Here is a 23,134-nt window from a genome sequence, read left to right on the forward strand (position 1 = left end):
TCCTTCATTCCCCCTCCTTTTGTCCTCCTTGCATCCTGGATCTCCGTGCACTCGTCTTCTCTGTGCACTCTTACTGTTTTCCTGGATTTCCTAAGACTTCCCGGACATCTGAACATTCCCAGGACTCGGAACGCTGAACGCACACTGGAACCCGAGGACCTGCACTCAGGGTTACACAAGACCCGAACTCTACGAAAGAAAACTCCATCGAAGAACTCCCACAAACAACAAAGACAGGTGAGAAGGGGGGAAACCTGTGACACCATCCTGTATCTGTAATGTCACTTTTAAAGCTGGCCAGCACAGAGTCAAAGTCTTCCTTTGTAAGCAGCATTTCTTCTGCTCCCACTTCTCCTTGGACACAAATCGGATTGTCAATTGATTGGGGGGAGGTGGACGCCCCACTCCCCATTCTCTGGTTTTCTCTGTCTGTCCCCTCTTCTTTGGCCCCATTTACATGCAACTCACTTGTCTAGATGATATGTGGGAGCCCTCAGGGAGTTAGTGGTGCGTTCACTCGGCTGCTCACTATTATTGGTCCTGTCTTCTCACCTGTCTCTCTGACCTGTATGTCTTCAGGTAGTGTAAGGAAGGCATAGTTATCAGAAGTATGAAAGACACAATGAGTACAATCCAAGGGTGTTTATTGAACAGCATACGGGTGATAAAAACGCCTAATCTAAACCTAAATCTAAAATGGGAGCAAGCTACGACCATCAAAGTAAAAACGAGTGCTGTTCTAGTGGTGTTGTGTCAAAACAAAATGGCCTATACTAATAAACCTATTGCCAAATTGTTACTCTATGTAACAAAAGGATGTGGGACAATAATATGTATAGCAAAAGAGTGTAGTGCAAACTGAAATGCCCAAAAGGGTTTTGGTAGTTCAGGACTGCTGAACTAGTGCACTCCCTTCCACACGTTACATCACGGGACAAGGCGGAACAGTGGCATGACTGTGAGCACCCCTTGAGTCTATAGGCATCGGAAGCAGTTTCTTCAGAAAAGGCAGGATCCCTCAGATCAATGTCTTTTGTTTGGCATCCCTCTGTCGGGTTCACTGTAGCCTTCAAATCAATGTAAGTTAACTTTACCAGCTCTGCTAGCTTATAACACTCAGGAGCTCTTAAAACAAATATTTGGTTCACTTTCACTGATTCACTCAGGTCCCCCTCCTCCGGGCTCAGACCTTCCTCTGCAGACATTTCTGGCTTCCCTCGATCGGGTGCGAGCCTTCAAACCGCTAGCATCACACTTATTTTGCAATCTTTCACACTTTCACTTCAAAGTACTTGCACGTTCAATACAGAGACTTCTGATAGGCGATCGCGATCGCGCCTCACCGGGTAACTCTGTTATATTGTAGCAAGTGCATTTATTTTCAACAAACAGGCTTCTCTTTCTCACGGCTGTCGTCCTACGCGTAACCCACAATAATGGATACAGTTCCAAGGTTTATACTAGCCTCCTCTCCCAAGAACCTCTGGTATCTGCAGTTCTTAGTTAGCATCAAAGGGCTAATAATTCCTTAGGTTTAGCTTTATACTTCGTTTCACCTTCTGTCAAAGTCTTTCGACTGTACGAGGGGGGGGCTTGTACCCTTGACCTTACCCTGGTATGACCACTTTGACTATTTGCCTTCACTCTTGGTTACACTCCCCAGTCCTTCACATTTCTTTCACGGCTTCTCTCACATGCACAATCTTTTCATTCTTCATTCTTGCTACAAGGTGCTTTTGCTTGCGGTTTCTCAACAACCCAATGAGCACTTCAAACGTTAATGTCCTTTTCATTTATCAACAGAAGCTGGTCTCCCATTTCACTCACTGACAGCGGCTGATACAGTTTATCATCAAGGCTTTTGGCCCAGGGCGGCTCGCCTCCTTTGAAGTCCTCACACCGCACATGAATGAGGTACCGCCATGACAGAGAGAGAGAGAGAGAGAGAGAGAGAGCTTAACTAGAAAATGGAATGAGGGTGTTCTGCAGGAGAATGGGAGCAGAGATACTGTGTCTCTCTTCCGGGTGCCCCACTCCCACAACCCAGGGACCGCCCATCCAGGTGATCCTCCCACACTGGTCCACCACCGTGGTCTGGATCCAATAGCGATGGCCGTGCCCCGGCCACCTGAATGACAGATCCCAAGCGACTGGTCTCACAATAGCCATAAAGGTACGCTTCTCCAGCACAGATATTCTGCCGTGCCTGGTTCACGCAACTGTCAGTGAGTGCGCCGCTGGGTGATGAGTAGTAATAAACATGGTGGCTCCCGCACCCGCAGGCCCCACAGTTTCTGGGCTGGCTCCTGTGGACCCGCCTCAGTCCCAGCCTTCTTCTGGGCCCGTTACTGTCCAACCACTAGCAGAGGTATCTGGCCCCATACTCCTCCAAAGAGATGCCCACCATCTGTGTAATTGTCTCTAGGCTACCCTGCCAGTTCATGCACTATCCACATAGAGTACAGTCTAGGTCTGCAACGTGGCTTCCCTATGGCTCCTCCACTGCAGCGCCCCTCCCAACTCTCATTATGCTGATGAGGCCGCTGCCGACACCACATGAACCCAGCCAGGCCTGGTGTCTCGACTTGCAAATGCTCCAACAGAGGGCCAGTTCCTGGCCTCCCCCTGCTCCTGATGCCGGGCACGGTTCACCCGCCGCTGCTCACCTCCCTTATCTCACTGCCGCTCCTGGGCCACTACAGAGTTACCCGCTGCTGCCTCCTGCCTCCTGCAGCTCGTGGTGGGCTTACCCATCTGCACCGTGCTCTGCACTGTCCCCCAGCTACTCTCATCTGTCACAGCTGTGTTCCTCCTGCCAGTAGGCTCCACCGCTTCCCGGGGGTTCAGGCGCCAACGAGCGCAGCCGCCGTTTTTTTGGACACAGCATACACACTTCTCCGCGGGGCTCCCCTTACACCACTGCCTCCACTACTACTTCAGCAGCATGCTTTGCTCCACAAACCCAGCTACTTTTCGGCACTCGTATTGTTGAAATTCAGGGGACGTTACGAGGTTTGGGAGTCTTGCATCCCCACTCGCCAGGATGGGAGACATTTCAGGTGGCATCCACAGAGCCCACCATCTTTGCCACGCCCCAGAAGACCTTTTTTTTTTAAAAAAAAGAAAAGATCACCCTGAGCTCATCCTTCCGTCTCACGTATAACCTTACTAAAGGCTACTGTTAAGATGGGATTGTTATATTGGGGGAAAGCTAGGTCTGGAATGAGCTCTACTTCCTCAACTTGTGGGACAGGCTTGTCCTTTTTCTTTTTGGCTGCTTCGCCAAACCCTTTAGTACCCCTTTCTGTTTCTTTCTGCTCTTGAACATTTTGGGGAACAGGGATTATAGCTTTTTCAAAAATGCCCTGTGCCATTTCCCCCCCCCTTCCGTGACACTATACGATTGACTCACATGGTTAAGGAGTAAGATTTTTACATCTTCCCTATAGTCAGGGTCAATTACTCCAGCCAAGATGTCTAGACCGTACCTCCAAACCAATCTAATGTGTTGTATATTCCTTGGGGTGGTGAGAGAACTAGACCAGTAGGGATTAACTGTCTTTCCCCAGGGGCTATCGTTACCTCGGCATGACTATGTAGATCGAAGCCTATGGACTCCATCGTGGCTACTGTGGGTGCTGAGACTTTGGAAGTACGTTTAGTAAATTATCCAACTTTTGTCAGCTGGGCCTGATCCCATCCGCGACACCATATGTCGTAAGTCAGAAGAAGGAGGCAGACCAGTGTGTTCCACTGTTAAAGGATGTTTATTGAAAACATTTCCCTAGTCTAAGTGTTCCCCTATCTAAACACAACTAAAATAGGGTGCATGTCATCTTGTCTAAATTTCCAAGTACGTCTGTCCTCTGTCCAAAAGCTAATCCTTGCCGACCCTACCAGTTTTCCTAAATAACTGAAGGCTGGGAGAATGACTCCCTTCTCCTGGAATTGCTTAGCCAGCAAATGTCTCATAATATATGATTTTCAAGTAGCTACTTGCTATTTGCTGTCCCTGTATGTTCTGTTCTTTCAAGGAAATTTGCCAGTTACTTTTATTTACGTCTGTTTGTACTTTCAAGTTCCTCTCTCTCTAGGCACTCGGGCCACCACACATTTCATTACGCTGGTTCTCACAATGGTTCACTTAACTACAACAGGAAACTGTAATTTTCCTGACACCAGTTAGTACTTCAATCTGTATAGCTCTGGGATTACTATTGGGTATTCTTTGTGGTTGCATTGTCATCACACTGGGATCTTTATAATGTACCCAGTGTCCGGAATCAGTCCTTTTATAGGCTTTCCATTCACTAGGATATTTAGGTAGAGCTTCCTTATTATTCTCACTCTTTTTAATACGTTTACATTGATTGGGACAAGTAGGCTGATTCCCCTTGTGCTAATCACTCTCCTCAATATATTCACGATCATTGGGACGAGCAGGCGGAGACCCTTGGGATTCTCACTCTTCATAAAGTATTCACATTTACTGTGACAAGCAGGTTTATTCGAATCGTCAGATTCATTTCTGTTATTAATATGTGTGATAGTATTCTGTTTCTCTTGATCTGTGCCTTTTCCACTGGGTTTCCTGCTCTCCGAGTTACCTGTATGGTAGTAGGTCTGTGTCACCGGGTCGACACTTGCCTTTGGCGTTCCTTTTACAGTTCGTCAGAATGGCTTTCGCGTTTGACTTGTCTTCTCGATCCGACAAGTTTTGTTGTTATTCGCCCAGGGAAGTCTTGGTGTGAAAAGGAGGTTTCTCCTTGTCTCTTCCCCAGCCACCACCAGGTAAGTACTCTCTTCTCTGCAAGTTTCCCCAACTGTTCCTCCAGGGACCGGTACCTCTCATTTGAGCTTCATCAGTTCCAGCCTTCACACAGTACCGCTTGTGCACCTCAGCATTCCAACTCCTCGCTTGCATTTAGTACAGCGTTCTCTCCTGGTTATCAGCTTCCACTGTGCTGATTCGTAACTCACGTGTCTCTCTCCCTGGTTCTATGGCTCTGCCCCTTTTTATGATGCTGTCCTGGGGCTTCCCCAGTTCCCAGCCAAAGTCCTTTCTTTGTATCGGATTCCTGCTCAGCAGGACTCATTTGGGTTTCTTTGTCCCAGTGTCAGACAATGTGGTATTCTTTCTCATTCTTAGGTTCCCAATCTTTTCACTGTTATTTAAGTACTGATCTTCTGTAGACAGGTTGCAATAACAGATATAGGAGGAGTCTGGTTTTCTTGTAAATTATATTGCCTGAGGGTGTTTCTTATTGTGATGGAAAGGGAGTTCCTCGTCGGAACGGGGTCCATGTCCTCAGGAGGGTAGTCTATCCCTGTGAGGTCCCACTTGCCACCACTCATGTAGGAAATGTTGTCTAGCGTGCTCACCTCCCTAGCCTCACATGGAAAGGCAAGTGACTGAATCCCTTGATTTGACACAACACACACACACACACACACATATATACACACACATATACAATCTGACAAAGCCCGAGCAGGGTGAAACGCGTTGTGTTTATTTCTGTCCATGTTGTTTATTATGGAACCAAATAAAAAGAGGATTAATTATATCTGAAGGGGTCGAAGTGGTTATTTAATTCCTGGAGTGAGTGCCAGCATTAATCGGCAGAAGGGGCATCCCTACTGTCAAGTCTTTCTCATATATAACAACAAATACACACATTTTTATCATTTAAAAGTTAGGTTCCTCACACTTTACATAAACACACTAGAAATTAATTTCAGTAAAACAAGTATAACTGTAGAAAGTAAAGTGTAAACATTGGGCAATACAATTCAAACATATACCCTACGTTATCCACATATGGTCCGTTAACTTTTAAAAGTCCTTCCATACCAGGTACGTAGGCCTAATGTCCCTAAAATGGTCAAGAGTTCCAGGTTTCTACTGACGGATGGAGTTGGAAGTCTTAAAAGTTCAGAAACAAGTAGTCGCAAAGCCAATGAGTAGGTAGTAGTCCCAGAAGAATGCACTTAAAATGTAAGTAAATGTTTTGAGGGTACTCTCCCAATCACACCGTACGGTTGCCATGGGGGGGGGCTAGGGCCAGAACTCCACCATCCACGACCAAGGGTTGGGGAGGACTTTGCGCACGTGCACTACTTATATGGTACTCGAAAAGGCATTATGCAGTAAGTGCACGTGGAAAAAACATGGTAGAAAAATATCGCCACCAACAGCCCATCTTGGACACATCAGAAAAGTAACAGGAATATTACAAAAAGAAAAAGGAAAAGAGACATGAAGTACCCGTTTAGCACGTCATTGTAGGGTGATGTGTGCTACATTAAAATAACAAGGAATCTCACAAAGGGGACAGGATCCCCCTGCACTGGAAGTCTTAGGGAATGACCAGTATCCCTAAAGAGATGAGCTGAGCAAGGAAGGCAAAGCAAAAAGGCTTTACTTACCTTCAAGTAAAGACAGGGTTCAAATCATAATAATAAGATGGAATGTTAAAATTGATGGAATTTGAGGGAAAGCAGCACAAACAACATCCTATCTAACAGTCCCATACAAAAGGGTGAACAGCTTTTGGTTTTCAAGGTCTTTGTCATATAGCTGGTTGCATAGTGCTTGCTTTGTGAACTAAGAAACCCTCTCTCCTACCTGACTCAACATGATGTTGTGCCCGTGTGGAAAAGGATGAACGTTGACTGCTGGCTCCTGAAGAAGTACGTGTGCCACCATCTGCTTTATCAGATGAAATCTCAATCGAACTTCCCCGCTACATGAAACAGACAAAAGAAATTAATATCGTTGACATAGACTTATTAACATAATATGCCTATAATATATTGCTTTTATGAAACTTGTATCCAAAAGCAGTTTCCACGCAAACATTCATTTTCTTCTATATAAATTCTATTAATCCATGTCATGGTAGTCATTGTACCTTAGATAGATCATTGGCTACGTTACCCTTCTCAAGATTAAACTCAACACGTGCAGCTTGATTATGTCTAGCATTTACCTTAGTGTAAACTACACAGCACATGTTTGAATCAGTACCAAATATATGGTGTTTTTGTTCATTATTATCATTATGTATTCAGTATTCAATATTTTTTTTAAAAAAAATAAGCAAAAGAAAGTCATTCAAACTCAAATATAAACTGTGTAAACACTTTGGTTTCCAAATTCAATTTAAAACAAGCACTGAAATATTCACATCATTGGTCGCAGGACACAGGTACGAAAAAGATGTGTGCATGCTGTGATAGTAGACATCTTCCAAAGTCACACATACCTTATAGAGCATTGATACTGCAAGAAAGTGCCAACTACTACAAAGGAAAAGATCTTATATCATTTAATGGCTTTCATATAAAGTTATAACAGCTGCAGATTTTGGATTTCTGAACCTATCTGAGGGCGATTAATCTATATGGCAAAGCTCTTGGCTGCTATGTTCTTTGTGCAGGAGATCACAATCATGATGATGGTTGCTGTAGTATTTTTCATCATTAATGTTGGGTAACTATAAAGGAAGTATCATTGTCCTTCAAGGCTGTAAGATTGGTTTAGTTGTTGGACAACTTTTAAAAGCTTGATAGATGCTCAAATGCAACCAGAGAAGACCTCAGAGGTACATGAGCTTCCGATACACACACTGATTTCCAGGTGCATATGTGACACGATTCAGAACATCACATGTTTTTTTAAGCACACCAGGGACATCCATGCCCCTCAAAAGCATGCCTTGGCCTCCATATTCATTTGAGGAACACCTCAGGTGGCAATTTGAGACTGACAGCCCGTCAGAAATCTATGTGCTTCTTGTTACCCAGAATAAGAACAATAACAGAATCTGGCAAACTCACCCCTTCCCCTGACAAACTCTTAGATGTGGCTGATCTTGTTGGAGTGCTTTCTCCAGAGGCATCTACAGGGGCACCCTCTGCCTCCCATGGTTGCAGTGCCTCCTCCCGCTCTGGCTGCTCTGGCTGCTCTGGCTGCTCCTCATCATCCTCCTCCTCCTCCTCCTCCTCCTCCTCTTCCTCCTCTTCCTCCTGCCAGAATGACGCACTCTGTTGTTAAACTGTTACTTAAATACTTAGAAAGATTGTAAGACTAGCACTAATAGGCAGTGAGCATTCAGATTGCTCAGAACATGAGCTGATTCACATGGCACAAGTTTGGAGCAAGATGTTGGCTTGATACCTCAGCTCCCCATGCTCCGTCTTCTGGCAAAGTAAAACAAAAAGGAACAACGAACTGTCATCTCAACCATTCACCTGCCCTTTCCACTCTGCTGTCCTCACATGGCACCTGTCATGGAATTCCAAAGGGGCTCCTTTTAAAAGGTATCTGATTTAGATGGTTGCTACTGTGATATCATTGTTTGTGGGGGCGGAGATGAATAATGTGAATATCATTTTTTTTTTTAATGAGGGGGCCTGCTTAGCCCACCATGGGAGACATTAATGTCTAAAGACAAAATTAACAGAATACCTGAGATATTATACACAGAACATCTTCACTCTGTCCCCATCTACAGGGAACGTGAAGATGAACATATGGATAGTTTTTGAGGTCTTGCTTCCTGGAAATGTACACACAACATGGCAACATGCATGTTCACCCCATGGTAATTGTCTTGCATAATTCTTGGATAAAAGGCACTATATAAATAAAATAAATAATAAATAAAAATTCTCTTCTAGGATCTTTGTCAGGGAAGGGTAACAAATGGAAAAGATTATCTGTGTTTTGGATCATTTACAAGATCAAAATAGTCTGGAGGAGATCTCCTTTCTTGATCTACATATTTACTTTAAGAATAACAAAGTAAAAACTAATCAGAAAAGAAAACAGAGGTCCACCTGCTCTTTCATGTCACATGTGGTCCCAGACAAAGCACAATCAAAAACATCCCACTATGAGAAATTATAGGAGTCTGAGTAAACAAATGAATTTGAACTAAAATCTAAAAGAAATAAAAAAGAGATGTGTTAAACGTAGATGAAGAAGCTAACACGAATAATGACAACAGCAGAACAAGAAGTTTAGATTTAGAAAGAGGCTCACTGCTCACTCCCAAAAAAAAAGCTGATGACAAGAAGGAAAAGAGAATAAGATTTGTTAATCAATATTCTGAGTATTGTTATGTAATATAGAAGACAGTATGCAAACAATGGAGTATCCTGCTACTAGATATGGGCCTACAGTGGTCATTGAAGGAGCAGCCTTAGATTACACAAAGCCAGATTATTCTGAATCATTTAAATCCTACTTATGACATTTCTGAAGCAACTATGAAGTAAAGTAATGGTTACCGGAACGAGTTAAGGGATTCTGTAAACGTGGGACATGCAAAATGTTGTCTAGTTCAGGGTCTGATAAGCACTCAGACCTTTCTGATGAACTTGTTTTCTGTCGCACCTTGGTCTTAAAGGCTGAGTCCCGAGAGGTCTTCTTGCTCTGTTGGTTTCTCTGCATGATTCGGGAATCATGCAAAAAAGGGTCTCCGGACGCCACCCTGGCCAGTGAAATGCCCACCGGCCAAGGAAACAGCCAGAGCCAACCGCCTGTCAGGAAAAACCCTAAAGGGTGAAAAAACCTGATCGATATAAGTAGGTAGCAATAATGTAGAACAGATGATTTAGGAGATGATAAGACGTCCAAGGTAGCAGGCCCAAAGGCAAAACAAAGGAATCCAAGTAGATTAGTACAGCGGGAGGGCTCAGAATAAGAGCATGGAAGGAGGGCAGGAGGAAGAACAGGCAGCACAGGAAGGAATCAAGACGAAGCAGCAAGGGCAGAAGGAAGGGGGAAACGGAGGACGAAATTAGCAAGGAGAAGCGCTGGCTAGGATTACCTTAGCAACGAGACACCCAGAACCCTTTCCGGGAACAGATGATATCCAATGCAGCAACGTAACCACGCTGCGAAGCAGCAGCAGAGCGGCATGTTGGAACAGAAAAAGCCTCCGAATGTATAATGAACATGGGCGCCATCTGGGAAAGATATCTCAGTGCAATAAAACTATATGTTTGTCTCCATCTCGCCCAGATAGATATGTGTCTAAGTGGCCTGTTCATGACAGTATGCCCCTTCCGGAGACCCAGCCCGCCAGGCTTCCCGGGGTGCAGTCGATGAAAGTGTTGTACCAACCTAGGAACAGAAACTTTGACCACTGGTTCCCAAGACCATTCACTGGGAGGGTAGCATTTCCATTCTATCAAATAGTGCAGCCAACAATATCTGTATCAAGAATCGCAGATATGAGAAACCTCGTACTCAGGTACGTGATCAACCAAAATAGGTGTTGGAGGAGGCTTATGAGCAGGAGAGGCAGGATGGTACGGTTTCAACAAGGAAACATGGAAGGTGGGATGGAGGTGAGACTATGAAGGAGATAATTGCAAGCCATAAGCAATTGGATGGATCTTCTTAGTTATCTGAAAAAAGGACCGAAATACCGTGGAAACAATTTAGATGGACATAGATGTCTTGGCAGGTATTTGGAGGAAGGCCACACCTGCTGTCCAGGTGAGTACGAGGGGGCTTCTTTCCTTTTCCGATCTGCATCTAGTTTGGTAGTCCGTTGAGTGGATTCCAACAACACCAGTCCAGTGTGAACTTGTGAATGTCTTGAATGTCGGTGGCCCATTGTTCCACGGTAGGGCTTGTAGTGGGCTCAGTAATTGGAACCGGTAGCAAAGTGGGATGCAAACCATAAGTACTGTTAAATGGAGTCGTCTTAGAGGAGGTATGGATTGAGTTATTGTAAGAGAAATCTGCTATAGGTAGCAGTGTGACCCAATCGTCGTCTACCTTAGTAGCAAAAAAAAACACAGATATTGTTCAAGAGTCTGGTTGACCCTTTCCGTGACTCAGTTAGACTTTGGATGGTATCCTGAAGAAATTGTTCTTTTTACCCCTGTCAAACGACATAAAAGTAACAAAAACGGGAAATATATTGGGAACCATGATCAGAAATGTTGCTATTCGGTAGACCATGTAAGTGAAATATGTGTGAGTAGAACACAACGGCCATCTGTGCCACTGTGGATAACTTGGATAAGGGTGAAAAATCGACAAATTTAGAAAAGTAGGCAATGCCCATCATGTTGGTAGTATGACCCTTAGATTCAGGAAGATCCACAATAAAGTCTGTGGCAATCTTTTGCTAGGGTCACAAAGGTAGTTTAGGTTGTAGGAGTAACCCAACAGGTTTGTCTTTGGGTTCTTTAGTTTGGGCACATGCAATACAGGACCTGATATGTTGTTTTATGGCAGGGACCATTGCAGGCCACCAGAAATATCAAAGAATCAAGTTCTTAGTAGCATTTATCCCCCTGTGTCCAGCGGTGAGCGAGTCATAGCATAGACAGTGAACGGTCTCTCTAATCCGTTCAGTCGGGACGTAAATGCGATGGTCTTTAAAGAGAAGATTCTGTCCCTTCTGTAGGTTCCAGGGATTATCCATGGAACGTGATGTTTAATCCGGTGATTTAGCTGTTTCTTGTTTGAGAAGGTCCAGAAAGCTCTCCAGGTGATAGATGAACCTTTTGTCCTGAAACATCACAGTATTTGGCATGGATGCAGCAATGGACATAGTAGGGTTACGTGACACAGCATCTACAAGTACATTTTGAGATCCAGGAATGAAAGTGAGATCAAACTGGTACCAGGCAAAAAAGAAGGCCCATTGGACTTGTCAACTATTTTTGCACTCCAATGATTGCAGAGCTTGTACATTCTTGTAATCAGTGCATATCTGAACAGGGTGCATTGCTCCAAGTAATAAGTGTCTCCATTCAGGACAGGCTTGTCTTAGTGGCAAAAGCTCTTTTTCAAGGACTGAATAATTCTGCTCACTATCATTCAATGTTCTGGATAGGTATGCCAAAGGGTGTTCTAACCCATCAGATTGAAGTTGGTTCAGGACTGCACCAATAGCATAGTCTGAGGCATCCGTTTCCACAGCAAAGGGCTTGTTGACATCCGGCTGTGCCAGTATGGGTGATTGAGAGAGCATCTTCTGCTTCATATGACTGATGAAATGCTATGCCATTCTTCAGTAGAGTAGTAATGGGTAGCACAATTGTAGAGAAGTTGTTAATGAACTTCCTATAGAAGTTTGCTAACCCCAGAAAACAATGGACCTGTTTTACCGTTGACGGGGCAGGCCAGTCCAGCAATGCAGAGACTTTGCGAGGATCTATGGAAATGCCAGATTTGGAAAGTATGGAACCCAAATATGAAACAGAATATTGGTTAAACTGGCACTTTTCTGGTTTTGCCAACAAACGGTGTTGTCTTAAATCGTGACAGTACCAAGCGTAAATGCTCCACATGTTCCTTGGGTTTGGATGAAAAGACCAGAATATCATCCAGATAAATGATGACACAGTGGAACAATAGATCCGAAAATACCCTGTCCATGAAGTGTTGCAATATTGATGGAGCATTCATGAGGCCAAAGGGCATAACCAAGTACTAAAAAGCGGCCGAATGGTGTTCTAAAAGCCGTTTTAAACGCATCCCCTTCGCAGATGCAGAGCAGGTGGTAAGCCCCTCTATGATCTAACTTGGAAAATATCATGGCCCCTCTGGAGGCCTCCAGTATATCTGCAATCAAAGGTAAGGAGTACTTATCATTTAAGGTTACTTGATTTAAGCCCCTATAATCCAAACATGGACGTTCAGCAGTGTCTTTTTTTAGGCACAAAAAATAATAAAGCACCCGCCGGGGACTTGGAATTTCTGATGAGTCCATTACAAAGGTTCATATTCAAATATTCCTTAAGAGCTTGTTTTTCTGAAGTAGATAGAATAAACATTCATCCAAAAGGTATCATAGACCCAGTATGGTGTTGATGACGCAATCCTCAGGTCAATATGGGGGTAAGGATCTTTCCATTGACTCTGCAAAGACATCCTGGAACTCCCGGTATTCAGAAAGCACTTGTTGTAAATGAGAAACCGCGACATGCTGATGTTGAGTAGAGTTGTTCTCTCAATTGACAGGTGCTTTAGACTGTGGAAGGATACAATGTTGTATACGGTCAGGATTCTGGCTTTACAGAGATCGCTGAGGAGGCATGGCAATGCTTGTAACATCATCACTGCTGAAACCCGGGTTCTGAAGACAGTTACGACACTCAGTAAACCTCGCCTCGCCCCTGCTCATAGTTCGCAGATGCGGTTTCCCCATTACGTCAAGTTAAAACCAGGACTCCCGTCCTTGCACGTACAGGGTTCTGCAGAAGAGATGCCCTGAAGTTACCATGGTGACTGTGGCATACGTTGCGGTCACAGCGCTATGTTCAGCGTTGCGGAGGCGTAACCACTGGTCGCCATAGCAATGCTACTTAAACTTCGGGGTTTTTGGAAAATGGCGCTTCCCTTCATTGTGCTTACGGACTGCCTTCCTTCAAATTACGACCCAGGAACGAAGACCGCTATTTTGCAATATCTGTATTGTCCAAGATCTCTCCACGAACGGTTATCAGACCCGAACTGCTTACCTCGACTTTCCGTTATCCTGCTGATTTGGTCTATGTCCTTCCTCGCACGACAAACAGATCTGGACCGCTAACTTGACTCGCCGAACGCCTGCTGATTTTGTCTACGTTCCTCCTCGCACGCTAATGGACCCTGACTGTCAGCTGGAGATCTTACCGCATCTACGCTCACCAACTCCCCGGAAAACTGCTACTCCTCCCAAAACATCTGGAATTCCCAAGACCTACACTCACCTGTCTTTCCTACATAATACAGCGCAGGAACTTACAGACTTCCAACCCTGGCGCTCAAACATCCTTAGGCGTCCGCGTGCCGTTGTGACAGGTGGTCCTAGAGGACTACAGACTACTGACCACAACCGCAATCAGGTGTCCTCGTGCTGTCGGGATAGTACCGTTGTGGGCAAGGCATATTGAGTGTACTCTCTGGATATTTGTACAAGAAACCATTCCTCTGGTAAAAACCATGTCTTATATCTTGTTTTTTCCTACTCTCTCATTTTGAGAGAGGGAGATGTAGTCTACCTGTACAGATCTAACGTGTTGCACGTATGGAATTAGCCTGGGTTTGGCCTTTCCCTCTCGTGTTACTAAAAACTCTTCTTTTCTATCATACAGTATTCTGGTGCTGCTGACTTCCTCATCGTCCTGTCAGTAATCCCAAGGGTGTATCCAGTGTCCATCTCTCAACTAATAGATCTCACTATCTGTATTATCAGACAGAGTTACAATGGTAGGGAGAATTCTTCGCCTACACTACGAGGGCAAGAATTCTTCACTTACACTATGGGAGCAAAATCCTCACACCTCCCAGAACTTATCAGGTATTTGACATATACAAAATTCCGACCCTAGAAATAGCATCCCAGCAGACCAGTTAATGTAAGGAGTGTGTAAACGCAACCAGGGTATTCCAAGAACGAGAGGCTAGTATATTGCCTTTATCAGATCAAAGGATATTTCTTCAAGATGATGAGCGATCTGCATTTGGACCGGTTCAGTGTGTTCAATGATACGACCGGAAGATACCAATCAATCCCTTCCACAGCTAAGGTCTTTTGCTTGGCTTGACGAGGGATATTGTGGGCTAACGCCCAGGCTGTATCCATGAATAAACCAGCTGCTCCACAGTTCACTAATGCATAAGTGGGCATAGGTTCTTGATTTGTGGTCATGATAGTGACTTGCCAAAACAACCAATGACAATGAGGATACCGTAGTGTTCAACTGAATCTGGACGGAGTGAAATAGGCTCTTCCTTTTTTGTGCTCTGCCTGGGATCGGGAGGACAAGCTTCCCAAACGACGGGGTGGTGCTACTGGACAATCCTGGACCAAATGAGCTCTGGAAGCACAGTACAAATACAATCCTTGTGACATCCTTCTAGCCCTTTCCTCAGGAGTAAGAGGACATGTGCTGCGCCAAGCTACATCGGCTCAGGATCAGGTTGTGTATTGAAGGTAGAAGCAGGAGCCGGAAAGGGAACGCAAAAGAGGTGGAGGCCAGCATTTCTTTCTTTCCAATCGTCTCTCCTGGAGACAAAAATCAATTTGCAAAGCCAAAGTCATTAATGCAGACAAGACATCATCCTTTATTTCTTTGTGTAAGCCCCTCCGAAAGATGGTAAAGCACGCCTCATCCGGCCAGGCAGCTTCCTTGGTGAGTTGTCAAAATTTTGAGGCATTTGTCATCACATCTTGGGCTCCCCGTCGGCAATCCATAAGTGACTCCTGAGCATTATAAACCATTTCAGGTCTATAGAACGCCTGAAAGGCATTCAAAAAGGCAGCATAGTTATCCAAGATCGGATCACCCCTGGTAACGAAAGGGGTAGCCCAAGCTAGGGCATTCCCGGACAAATGGGAAACCAGGAAACCCACTTTTGCCCTATCTGAGGCATAGAACAGGGGCTTAAAGGTGAAATGGTCGGTACAGGAATCCACAAACTGCCGGAAGCGCTTTGGGGATCCTTCATATTTTTCTAGGACCATCCCCGAAGAAGGATTTTCCTGTGAGAGAATGTCCTGTGTAAGCACCATCTGCTTCAAAGCAGCATTTTCTGCCTTCAAGGACTGTACTTCGGTGGCAAGTTCTTGCATAGAAAGGAGTACCTCCTGCATAGGTTCCATCCTAATAGGAGACTGTTGGTGTCTCAAACTGTCAGGTTCAGGGTCTGATAAGCACTCTGAACTTTCCGATGAACTCGTTTTTTGATTCACCTTGGTCTTGGAGGCTGAGATGTCTTCTTGCTCTGTTTTCTATGCATGATCTGGTACTCATGCAGAAAGGGGCGACTGTCTCCAGACGCCATCCTGGCCACCACCCTGGGCAGTGAAATGCACACCAGCCAGGGAAACAGTCAGAGGCAACCGACTAGCAGGAAAAACCCTATAGGGTGAAAAAAACTGATCAATGTAAGTAGGCAGCAATAACGTAGAACAGATGACGCAGGAGGTGATAAGACGTCCAAGGCAGCAGGGCAGCAAAAGCAAAACCAAGGAGTCCAAGTAAAGGAGTACAGCGGGAGGGCACGGAATAAGAGCATGGAAAGGAGGGACAGGGGGAAGAACGGGCACTACAGAAAGGTCTTATCCGGACAGGGCAGAAGGACGGGGGAAATGGAGCACGAAAGTAGCAAGGAGAAGCGCTGAGCTAAGATAACCTTAGCAGTGAGATGCCCTGAACCCTTTCCGGGAACAGCTGATATCAAATGCAGCGACGTAACCACTTTGCTAAGCAGCAGCAGAGCGCCATGTTGGAACTGTGAAAGTCTCCGAATGTAGGGAAAACGTGGGTGCCACCTTGGAAAAGTATCTCAATGCAGTAAAACTATATGAATGTCTCCATCTCGCCCAGACAGATCTGTGCCTAAGTGGCCTGTTCATGACAAATGTGTGAATGTGCCAAGCACAAGATGGAATCTTTTATGCAGCTTATAACCAATGCCATATAGCAAGGTCTTCCATCTGTGGCACTTAATATTTTGTGGACTACAAAACCCATGACCCCTTACTCCCATGACCCCATAACCCTAACTGCCATGACCAGCGGTGCTGATTAGGATGGATGGGAGTTGCAGTTCAAAACATCTGGAGAGACAAAGGTTTAAGACCCCTGCCAAATAAAGACCAATAAACCAATTAACTGCAAGAGTACATTTGTCATATGGCATATGTATATTTGTGTGTGTTTGTTGGAAATTCCATGATGGAAGGACCACATGGGAACACAGAACTAGGGAGCATGTGTATGCTATCCGGGCCAAGAATGAACAATATCCCATGGCAGTGCACTGGAACAAAGAACACACATTACAAAAATTGAGACAACCGATTTCTGGTATTTAAACAGATCACAAACACTGACAAAGGAGGTGATAGAGAACTAATTCAGAGTCATGAAAAAGCTAGGTTATTATTTGATCTGAAGAGCAATTATTGAAATATCTTAATAAGGATAATGTGTTGTATATCTGTCTGAAATACAGAGGAAATACCAAGTTAATAATGGCTAATTCAGATGCAATTACCTCCTGGCCAATTACACATTAGTGTGTGTAATTCACGGTTACAGCCTTATTTGTTGGAACGCTAATCTTTAAACATGTAGAATATGCAATTTGGAAAAGAAAAAGGCAGGACCACACCCATGCCCCGGAATCTTTTTGTGAAATTTTAGTTTGCAGTTGTGATGCTCATTTACTATGACGACCACATTGATTTCCAATAGAGGGCCCATCCCCAGCTATTTTTATTTGTGATAATAAATATAAGAATTTCATTTAAAGTGCAGGTTCGAAATGCAGCATGGATAACTGGTCCATTAAAGGGTAAATATGAGTATCTGCGATAATTCTTAATTTGAGAATACTATTTTGATTAGTTGTAATATTGAATATTAAAAAACATGCCTCTCCCAATTGATATTGTACACGTTCAGGTGTGCAATAACAAGAGATGGGAACCCATGCACAATATTAAGTAATATATGAGTTCAACATATATCATTAGTATTTTGCAAGGAGGTTTTTAGACATCCCGAAATTGCTGACATAAGAGTCAGTCCCCTGTGTTTTTCTAGTCCGGTTATTGCAATCATGAAAACATAATGGTCTCTAACCCCTTAAGTGCCAAGGACAAGTATGCTCGTCCTTTTTGCATAGACTTGATTAAAGCTCAGCAGACTATAACACAAATGTGTGGAATTAGTGCTTGTACACCTAAGATGGCCAACACCATTGTTCAATATGAAGTCGTTTATCAATATCAAATCTGGAAATAACTAGGAAAAGCAAAATGGCCGACAAAGATCAGCAACTACGCAGCAATGGAGTATTCTGGGCCTTGCCTAGACCATTTGTGGACCCATGCACAACATAATTCACCTAACGAGTTAAGTGTATACAACTGACTCTGAAGAGACAAACACCCAGGACCGCAAAGAGGAGATTGGGTCACTGTGAGGAAAAGAGGACTGTGCTTGCTGCAAGTCAGTAGGTTGTATACGAATTGTTCGTTTTACAACTGTTCGAATTACAATTGACCTTTTCACAATTGACCGAATTGTGAAGGTCAATTGTAACATATGTGGGGGGAAATCCCCCACAACACCCCACCTAACGCCAAACCCCCCAAAACCCCTATATATATATATATATAAATATATATTACCAAACAGATATATATATATATATATATATATATATATATATATATATACCGTCAATTGTGAAAAGGTCAATTGTGACCCTTTAAATTCGGTCAATTGTTCATTCGAACAATTGTAAACGAACAATTTGGGTAATACCAGTCAGTACTACAAGACGCAGGTACGTGGACCTACTAAGACAAAACAGAGAATACAGCAGTTAACTGCAGCAGTGGGAGTGAATAGCATGATCTGCAAAAGTGGCCCAAACTCAGAGAGCCTGGTTTAAACCAGAGTTCCAAGGCAGTCAGGCATTTTTTCAGACCACAGTGAGTGAGATAAGATGGACGTGTCACATGTAGATAGTATCGTATGGAGTGTAAACGTCTCTTTAGTTCTCACCAAAATATAAAAGATTAATTTAGAAAGACAGAACAGAGAAGGCTCAGGGGCTCATTCCAAGAGTGCCAGTATCCTGGCGGTAAACCCACCAGGATACCGGCAAAGGCTGTTGCTGTTTCCAGAACTCGGACCAGCGGCATTGCCGCAGGATTAAGAGTGGCGGAATGACGGTGTAAATCTCCATTCATGCAGTCCCATAGGACTCCATGAGGGGATTTGCAGGGCTTTTTTTGTCGATAGGGCGCCTGGCTTATTCTAGCTTTTCACTGGAGGTAGCCCAGGTGCCCCACCGGCAAACCCGTAGTCAGGCAGTCCGGTAAAGTGCTGGTATCCACGAATACTGGCACTTTTTTACTAGACCGCCCGACTTGGAATGAGGCGCTCAGAGCGGTCTTTCTAAATCTTAACTGGCACTGGCCCTGCCGCACACAATGGTGCGGAGGGGCTGGCGGGCACTGGAAGAGTTTTATGAGTTAAGTGTTTGTGTGTCTGTGTGTATGCTTTGCGTTTTTAGTCGGAGGAGGCTGGAGAGAAGGTGTTTGTCTGCGTGTGTTATGTTTTATTTGTTTGTGAGCTTGTTTGCAGTGTGGTCTAGGAAGAGTGTTTCTTGGGTGGAAGGGAGGGGGCGGGCGAGCGCGTGCATGTGTGTGTTTGTTTCTGTCCATTTTGTGCCAGGGGAAAGGAGATGGTGGGGGGCGAAACTCCCCAACATAGTGATTATTCCGTGTTTTAAAGGCAGGGAAAGAGGCCTATAAAATAAAAGTACGTAACCTGCACAGACCCTAAATTTGGGTTCAGGAGGGTGCACCCTCTCACCTGAAAATAATTGGCCTTGGCAAAGCTGGTGTTACTAGCCCTTACAGGGTTTATCTACAGGTAGACCCAACTGGGCACCACAGAATAAGTTACACCCCAAAGACCTGTGACATGGAAGAGACTAGTCCGCAGGTCTGCACAGAGGAGCTCGGGTATTCATGGAAGAACTGCTCTTACTGCAAGTCAGAGCTACAACGTGCATGTATGTGACCTACTAAGCTGATACAGAGAATCCACTGGAGGACAGCAGAAGCCAGCAGCCAACAGCATGATCTACAAAAGTGACCGAACTCATGCAGTCTGGCTCAGATCTTGCACCAGGCTTACCATGGTTACCATGGGGATAATTTTAGGTGGTGGACAGACGTGTTTACCCCCCCCCCCAACGTTTGTGGCACACCATTTTGTCCCACTCATTTGGCAGGGGTACCTTTCATTTAGATGTCATGTCCCGCCCCAACATCTTCAGCACAGTTACTCCACTGAGAGTTACACAGTGATGGTGGAAGAGCAGGATTCAGGCCTTTTATCACATTCCAGAGACAGAGCCACTGCGAGTGGGCCAAGACGGACAGGCCCCAGGCAAACAGAATTCATCTTTAACCAATCAAGACAAGGCAATAACGAGAGGCGGGAAAAGAGGCCTATTAAAGGAGTAACCAGTGTGAAAGTTGCAGAAGAGTGGAAAGTTGGAGCACAGAGAGAGATAGACACACGCGCACACACACAAATACAGACACACACCCCTCTGCAGTAGAGAACACTTGGAGGAGCCACAGAGGGCTACGCAGGAACTACTGGGATGAGCAGATGGATGGCGGCTGTCAGTGGGCTTGACTGACTGCACAGAGACCCAGGCAAGGTCTTGAAGAGGCAACAGAGAAAACCTAAAGCTTTGTGGAACTACCAGAAGTGATGCTTGCATGAGTTGTTCCCGTTGAGAGATTTCTAGGACAAAGTAACTAAATCTCTGAACAGAGAGCTGTATAGGCTATGGTGGGTCGGACACCAAATATGTTATCTATATGAAGGGGTGAGGAATGCCTAAGAGGGTCCGAAGGGCATCATAGCGATTATGATGAGAAGGGCACCATAACTCTGGGACATTATGTTCCTGGGACAACAAGAAGTGTACCTGGCACTTTTCCATGGGTTGTATTACAACTAGTTAGCAGAGCCCTATATCCTTTTGAAGAAGACTGGTGGAAAAGAAGTGGCTGGGTGCTATATCACTGGAACTGTGTTATACTGTAGGGGTCACCCAACACTTTACGGACACTGGCTGGTACATGACATATTGTAGAGGTAACGCTAGTCTCACCAGTTGTTTATATCCAACAAATCCCTGTTTGTAAATAAACTCTCTCTGAACCTTTTTTAATAAGTCTAGTGTTTAGTCAATCCATTACCACAATTGCCAGCAGCTACTCTAGACTTGGAAAAAACCTGCTAGTAGTACACCCTGGAAATTAGGTGTTGTTAAATTGATAGAGAACCACAACCACTCTCCCCTATCTCACTGGCCCTGATTCTGGTGTTGCAGTCAGTCAATTTGCTGTGGAAAGACTTTTTTCTAAGGTCTGAGTCCAAGCAAAGTGACTGAGCACGACATGGAGCTTCTAGGATCAGGCTGTTGTTTAGATTGTTGTAGGCAGTGGCAGAGGTTATTAGGCCAGCAAGAGAGTTCGCTCAATCTGCAGTATGAACAATTGTTACACATTTGGAATGTTTTCACAGGTGGTGTAGCTGCTCACACACAACTAGGGGAGGAGGGGGCATAGAGATACACATGCTTCGAATACACAGACCTGATTTCCTTGTGAATCCAGGACACCTATCTGAGTAACCTTCTAAAGCGCACTAAGAAGAACCATGTTCTTCCAGAGGAACACTTTGCATTTCCACATGCTTCTGAGGGACACCTATGGTGGCAATGTGAGGGGCAGCCAACCCACATGTCTCTGTGATTCTGTAGCATTCCTTGCACCTCCATGTGCTTCCAAAGGTCACAATGGGTTACCCAGCATAAGAACAAGTGAACTGTAAACACTCACCCCTTCTGGAATAACACTCTCTGATGTGGCTGGTCTTGTCGGAGTGGTTCCTCCTGAGGCATGCTCTGCCTCCCCTACGCCTGCTGGCTGCAATGCCACCTCTTCCTCCTCCTACGGACTAGTCTCTTCCATGTCCCTCTATTATTAAATTGTTATTCAAATGTGGAGTCGAAATTTAAACATTAGTACCCGATTGAATGCTCTCAGTCCAACAGTTTGCTCGGAACGTGGGCTGATTCCTATAGTAGACGTTCACATTCTGATCAACCTGTTTCTGCTCTTGCTTACTCTCCCGCCTTCTCTCTTACGCTTAAGTTAAAAAAAAACAAAGAACAGTAACATTCCTACGCTATGGTTTTTCTCTCCTATCCACTTTGCCTCCCTAGCATGCTGCCCGCCATTGGAAGTGAAAAGAGGTTCTTGCTAAAGCTTCTCCTCAGAGTCACAAGGTGGAGCACAGTGCTGAATAAATTGTGGAGAAGTTTGACTGGTGAGGTATTGTGTGTGAGACAGAGTGATACCAACTGGAAAGACTGAAGCTGTGATTGTGAGCAGTGTAGAGAGAGAAGGGAGTAAATGAGAGTATTTAATAAATAGAGAAAGAGATAGAGCGAGTGGTAGTGAGAAGGTAGAGGATTGTGTTGTGGGGAAGGTTAGAGGTCAGAGAGGGTGGTACGTGGATGAGGCAGGGACAGTGATGGGACAGAGAGAGTGTGAGAAGACTGAAAGTATAGCGTAGAAGTGGAAAGAGAGTGTAAAAGAGAGAGAGAGTGTAAAAGAGAGAGAGAGTGAGAGAGAGAGAGCAGAGGGAGTGAGGACATTGGAAGGAGAATAATGTGAGAGGAAACGGTAGGAGCAATAAGAGAGGGACTAGGAGGGGACAAGAGAAATAATGAATAAGGATGTGTATGATCAAGGAGAGGAGCGAGAGGGAGAAGAAGAGAGAAAGGAGAGTGACTGAGGTAATTCAGGCCTTCAATGTAAGATTGTAGAGAAGGGAACCTTTAGGAAGTCCCATGGTAGGGTTAGATAGAAAAGGCCTTGGCCTTTACGTCTTTCCGCATAAAAAGGCTATATTAAATAGTAGGGTTCCCAATCTCCAGTATTCCATGAGAATCTTGAGTGCCAGGGACATCTAGGCTAGGATAGATGGAACTCAAGGGAGGTCAAGGGCCTAGTAAGAAAAACCCTAGTTTGCCTCAACCGCAGTCTCAACACCCAAAGGAAAGTAGAGACTTAAGACTATTAAAAAAGAACTTGCACCACTTGACCATTCATCCCCCCACAGAAGGAGAGACTTGGGGACTGTGGGTGCCAGTGGGCTGTTAGCCTGCATTGAGACCCAGGCAGGGTCTTGGGGTGGCGCTTTATGGAACTAACTCAAATGACACTTTCATAGTTGTTCCCCTTGAGAGACTTGTGCAAGGCTCTAGGCATTTGCAGGGCCAAGTAACTCAATCGCTGTACAGAGAGCGTTAGAAAGGTGTTATATTCCATGGGATAATACCATATATTCTATCTAGAAGTAGGGGTGAGGAATCCAAACAGGCTAGGAATGGTACCATATCCCTTATGGTGAGGAGGGCACCACAACCCTTAAAGTGACCCAAGAAACTTGATTCCTGGATCAACAAGCTTTGGCTTAGTTTGGATTACAAATAGTGAGTAGGGAGCAATATCCTTGTGATGAACACCTGTGGCAAAGAAGTGATGGGGTGCTG

The 23,134-nt window shown here is 44.7% G+C and overlaps 1 protein-coding gene across 2 annotated transcripts in view; it reads right to left on the reverse strand.

The window, feature by feature from the left end:
* CCDC40 (coiled-coil domain 40 molecular ruler complex subunit) overlaps positions 1-23,134 on the reverse strand; it is a 599,189-nt gene that overhangs the window by 526,938 nt on the left and 49,117 nt on the right. For both annotated transcript variants that reach the window (XM_069655198.1, XM_069655197.1), the window contains one exon: positions 6,629-6,746. In XM_069655198.1, the coding sequence (XP_069511299.1) occupies positions 6,629-6,746 (118 nt within the window). The remainder of the gene's footprint in view (positions 1-6,628; positions 6,747-23,134) is intronic.

Source organism: Ambystoma mexicanum, chromosome 3q (genome assembly GCF_040938575.1).
Source record: "Ambystoma mexicanum isolate Mex_15411 chromosome 3q, UKY_AmexF1_1, whole genome shotgun sequence".
Taxonomy (NCBI): domain Eukaryota; kingdom Metazoa; phylum Chordata; class Amphibia; order Caudata; family Ambystomatidae; genus Ambystoma; species Ambystoma mexicanum.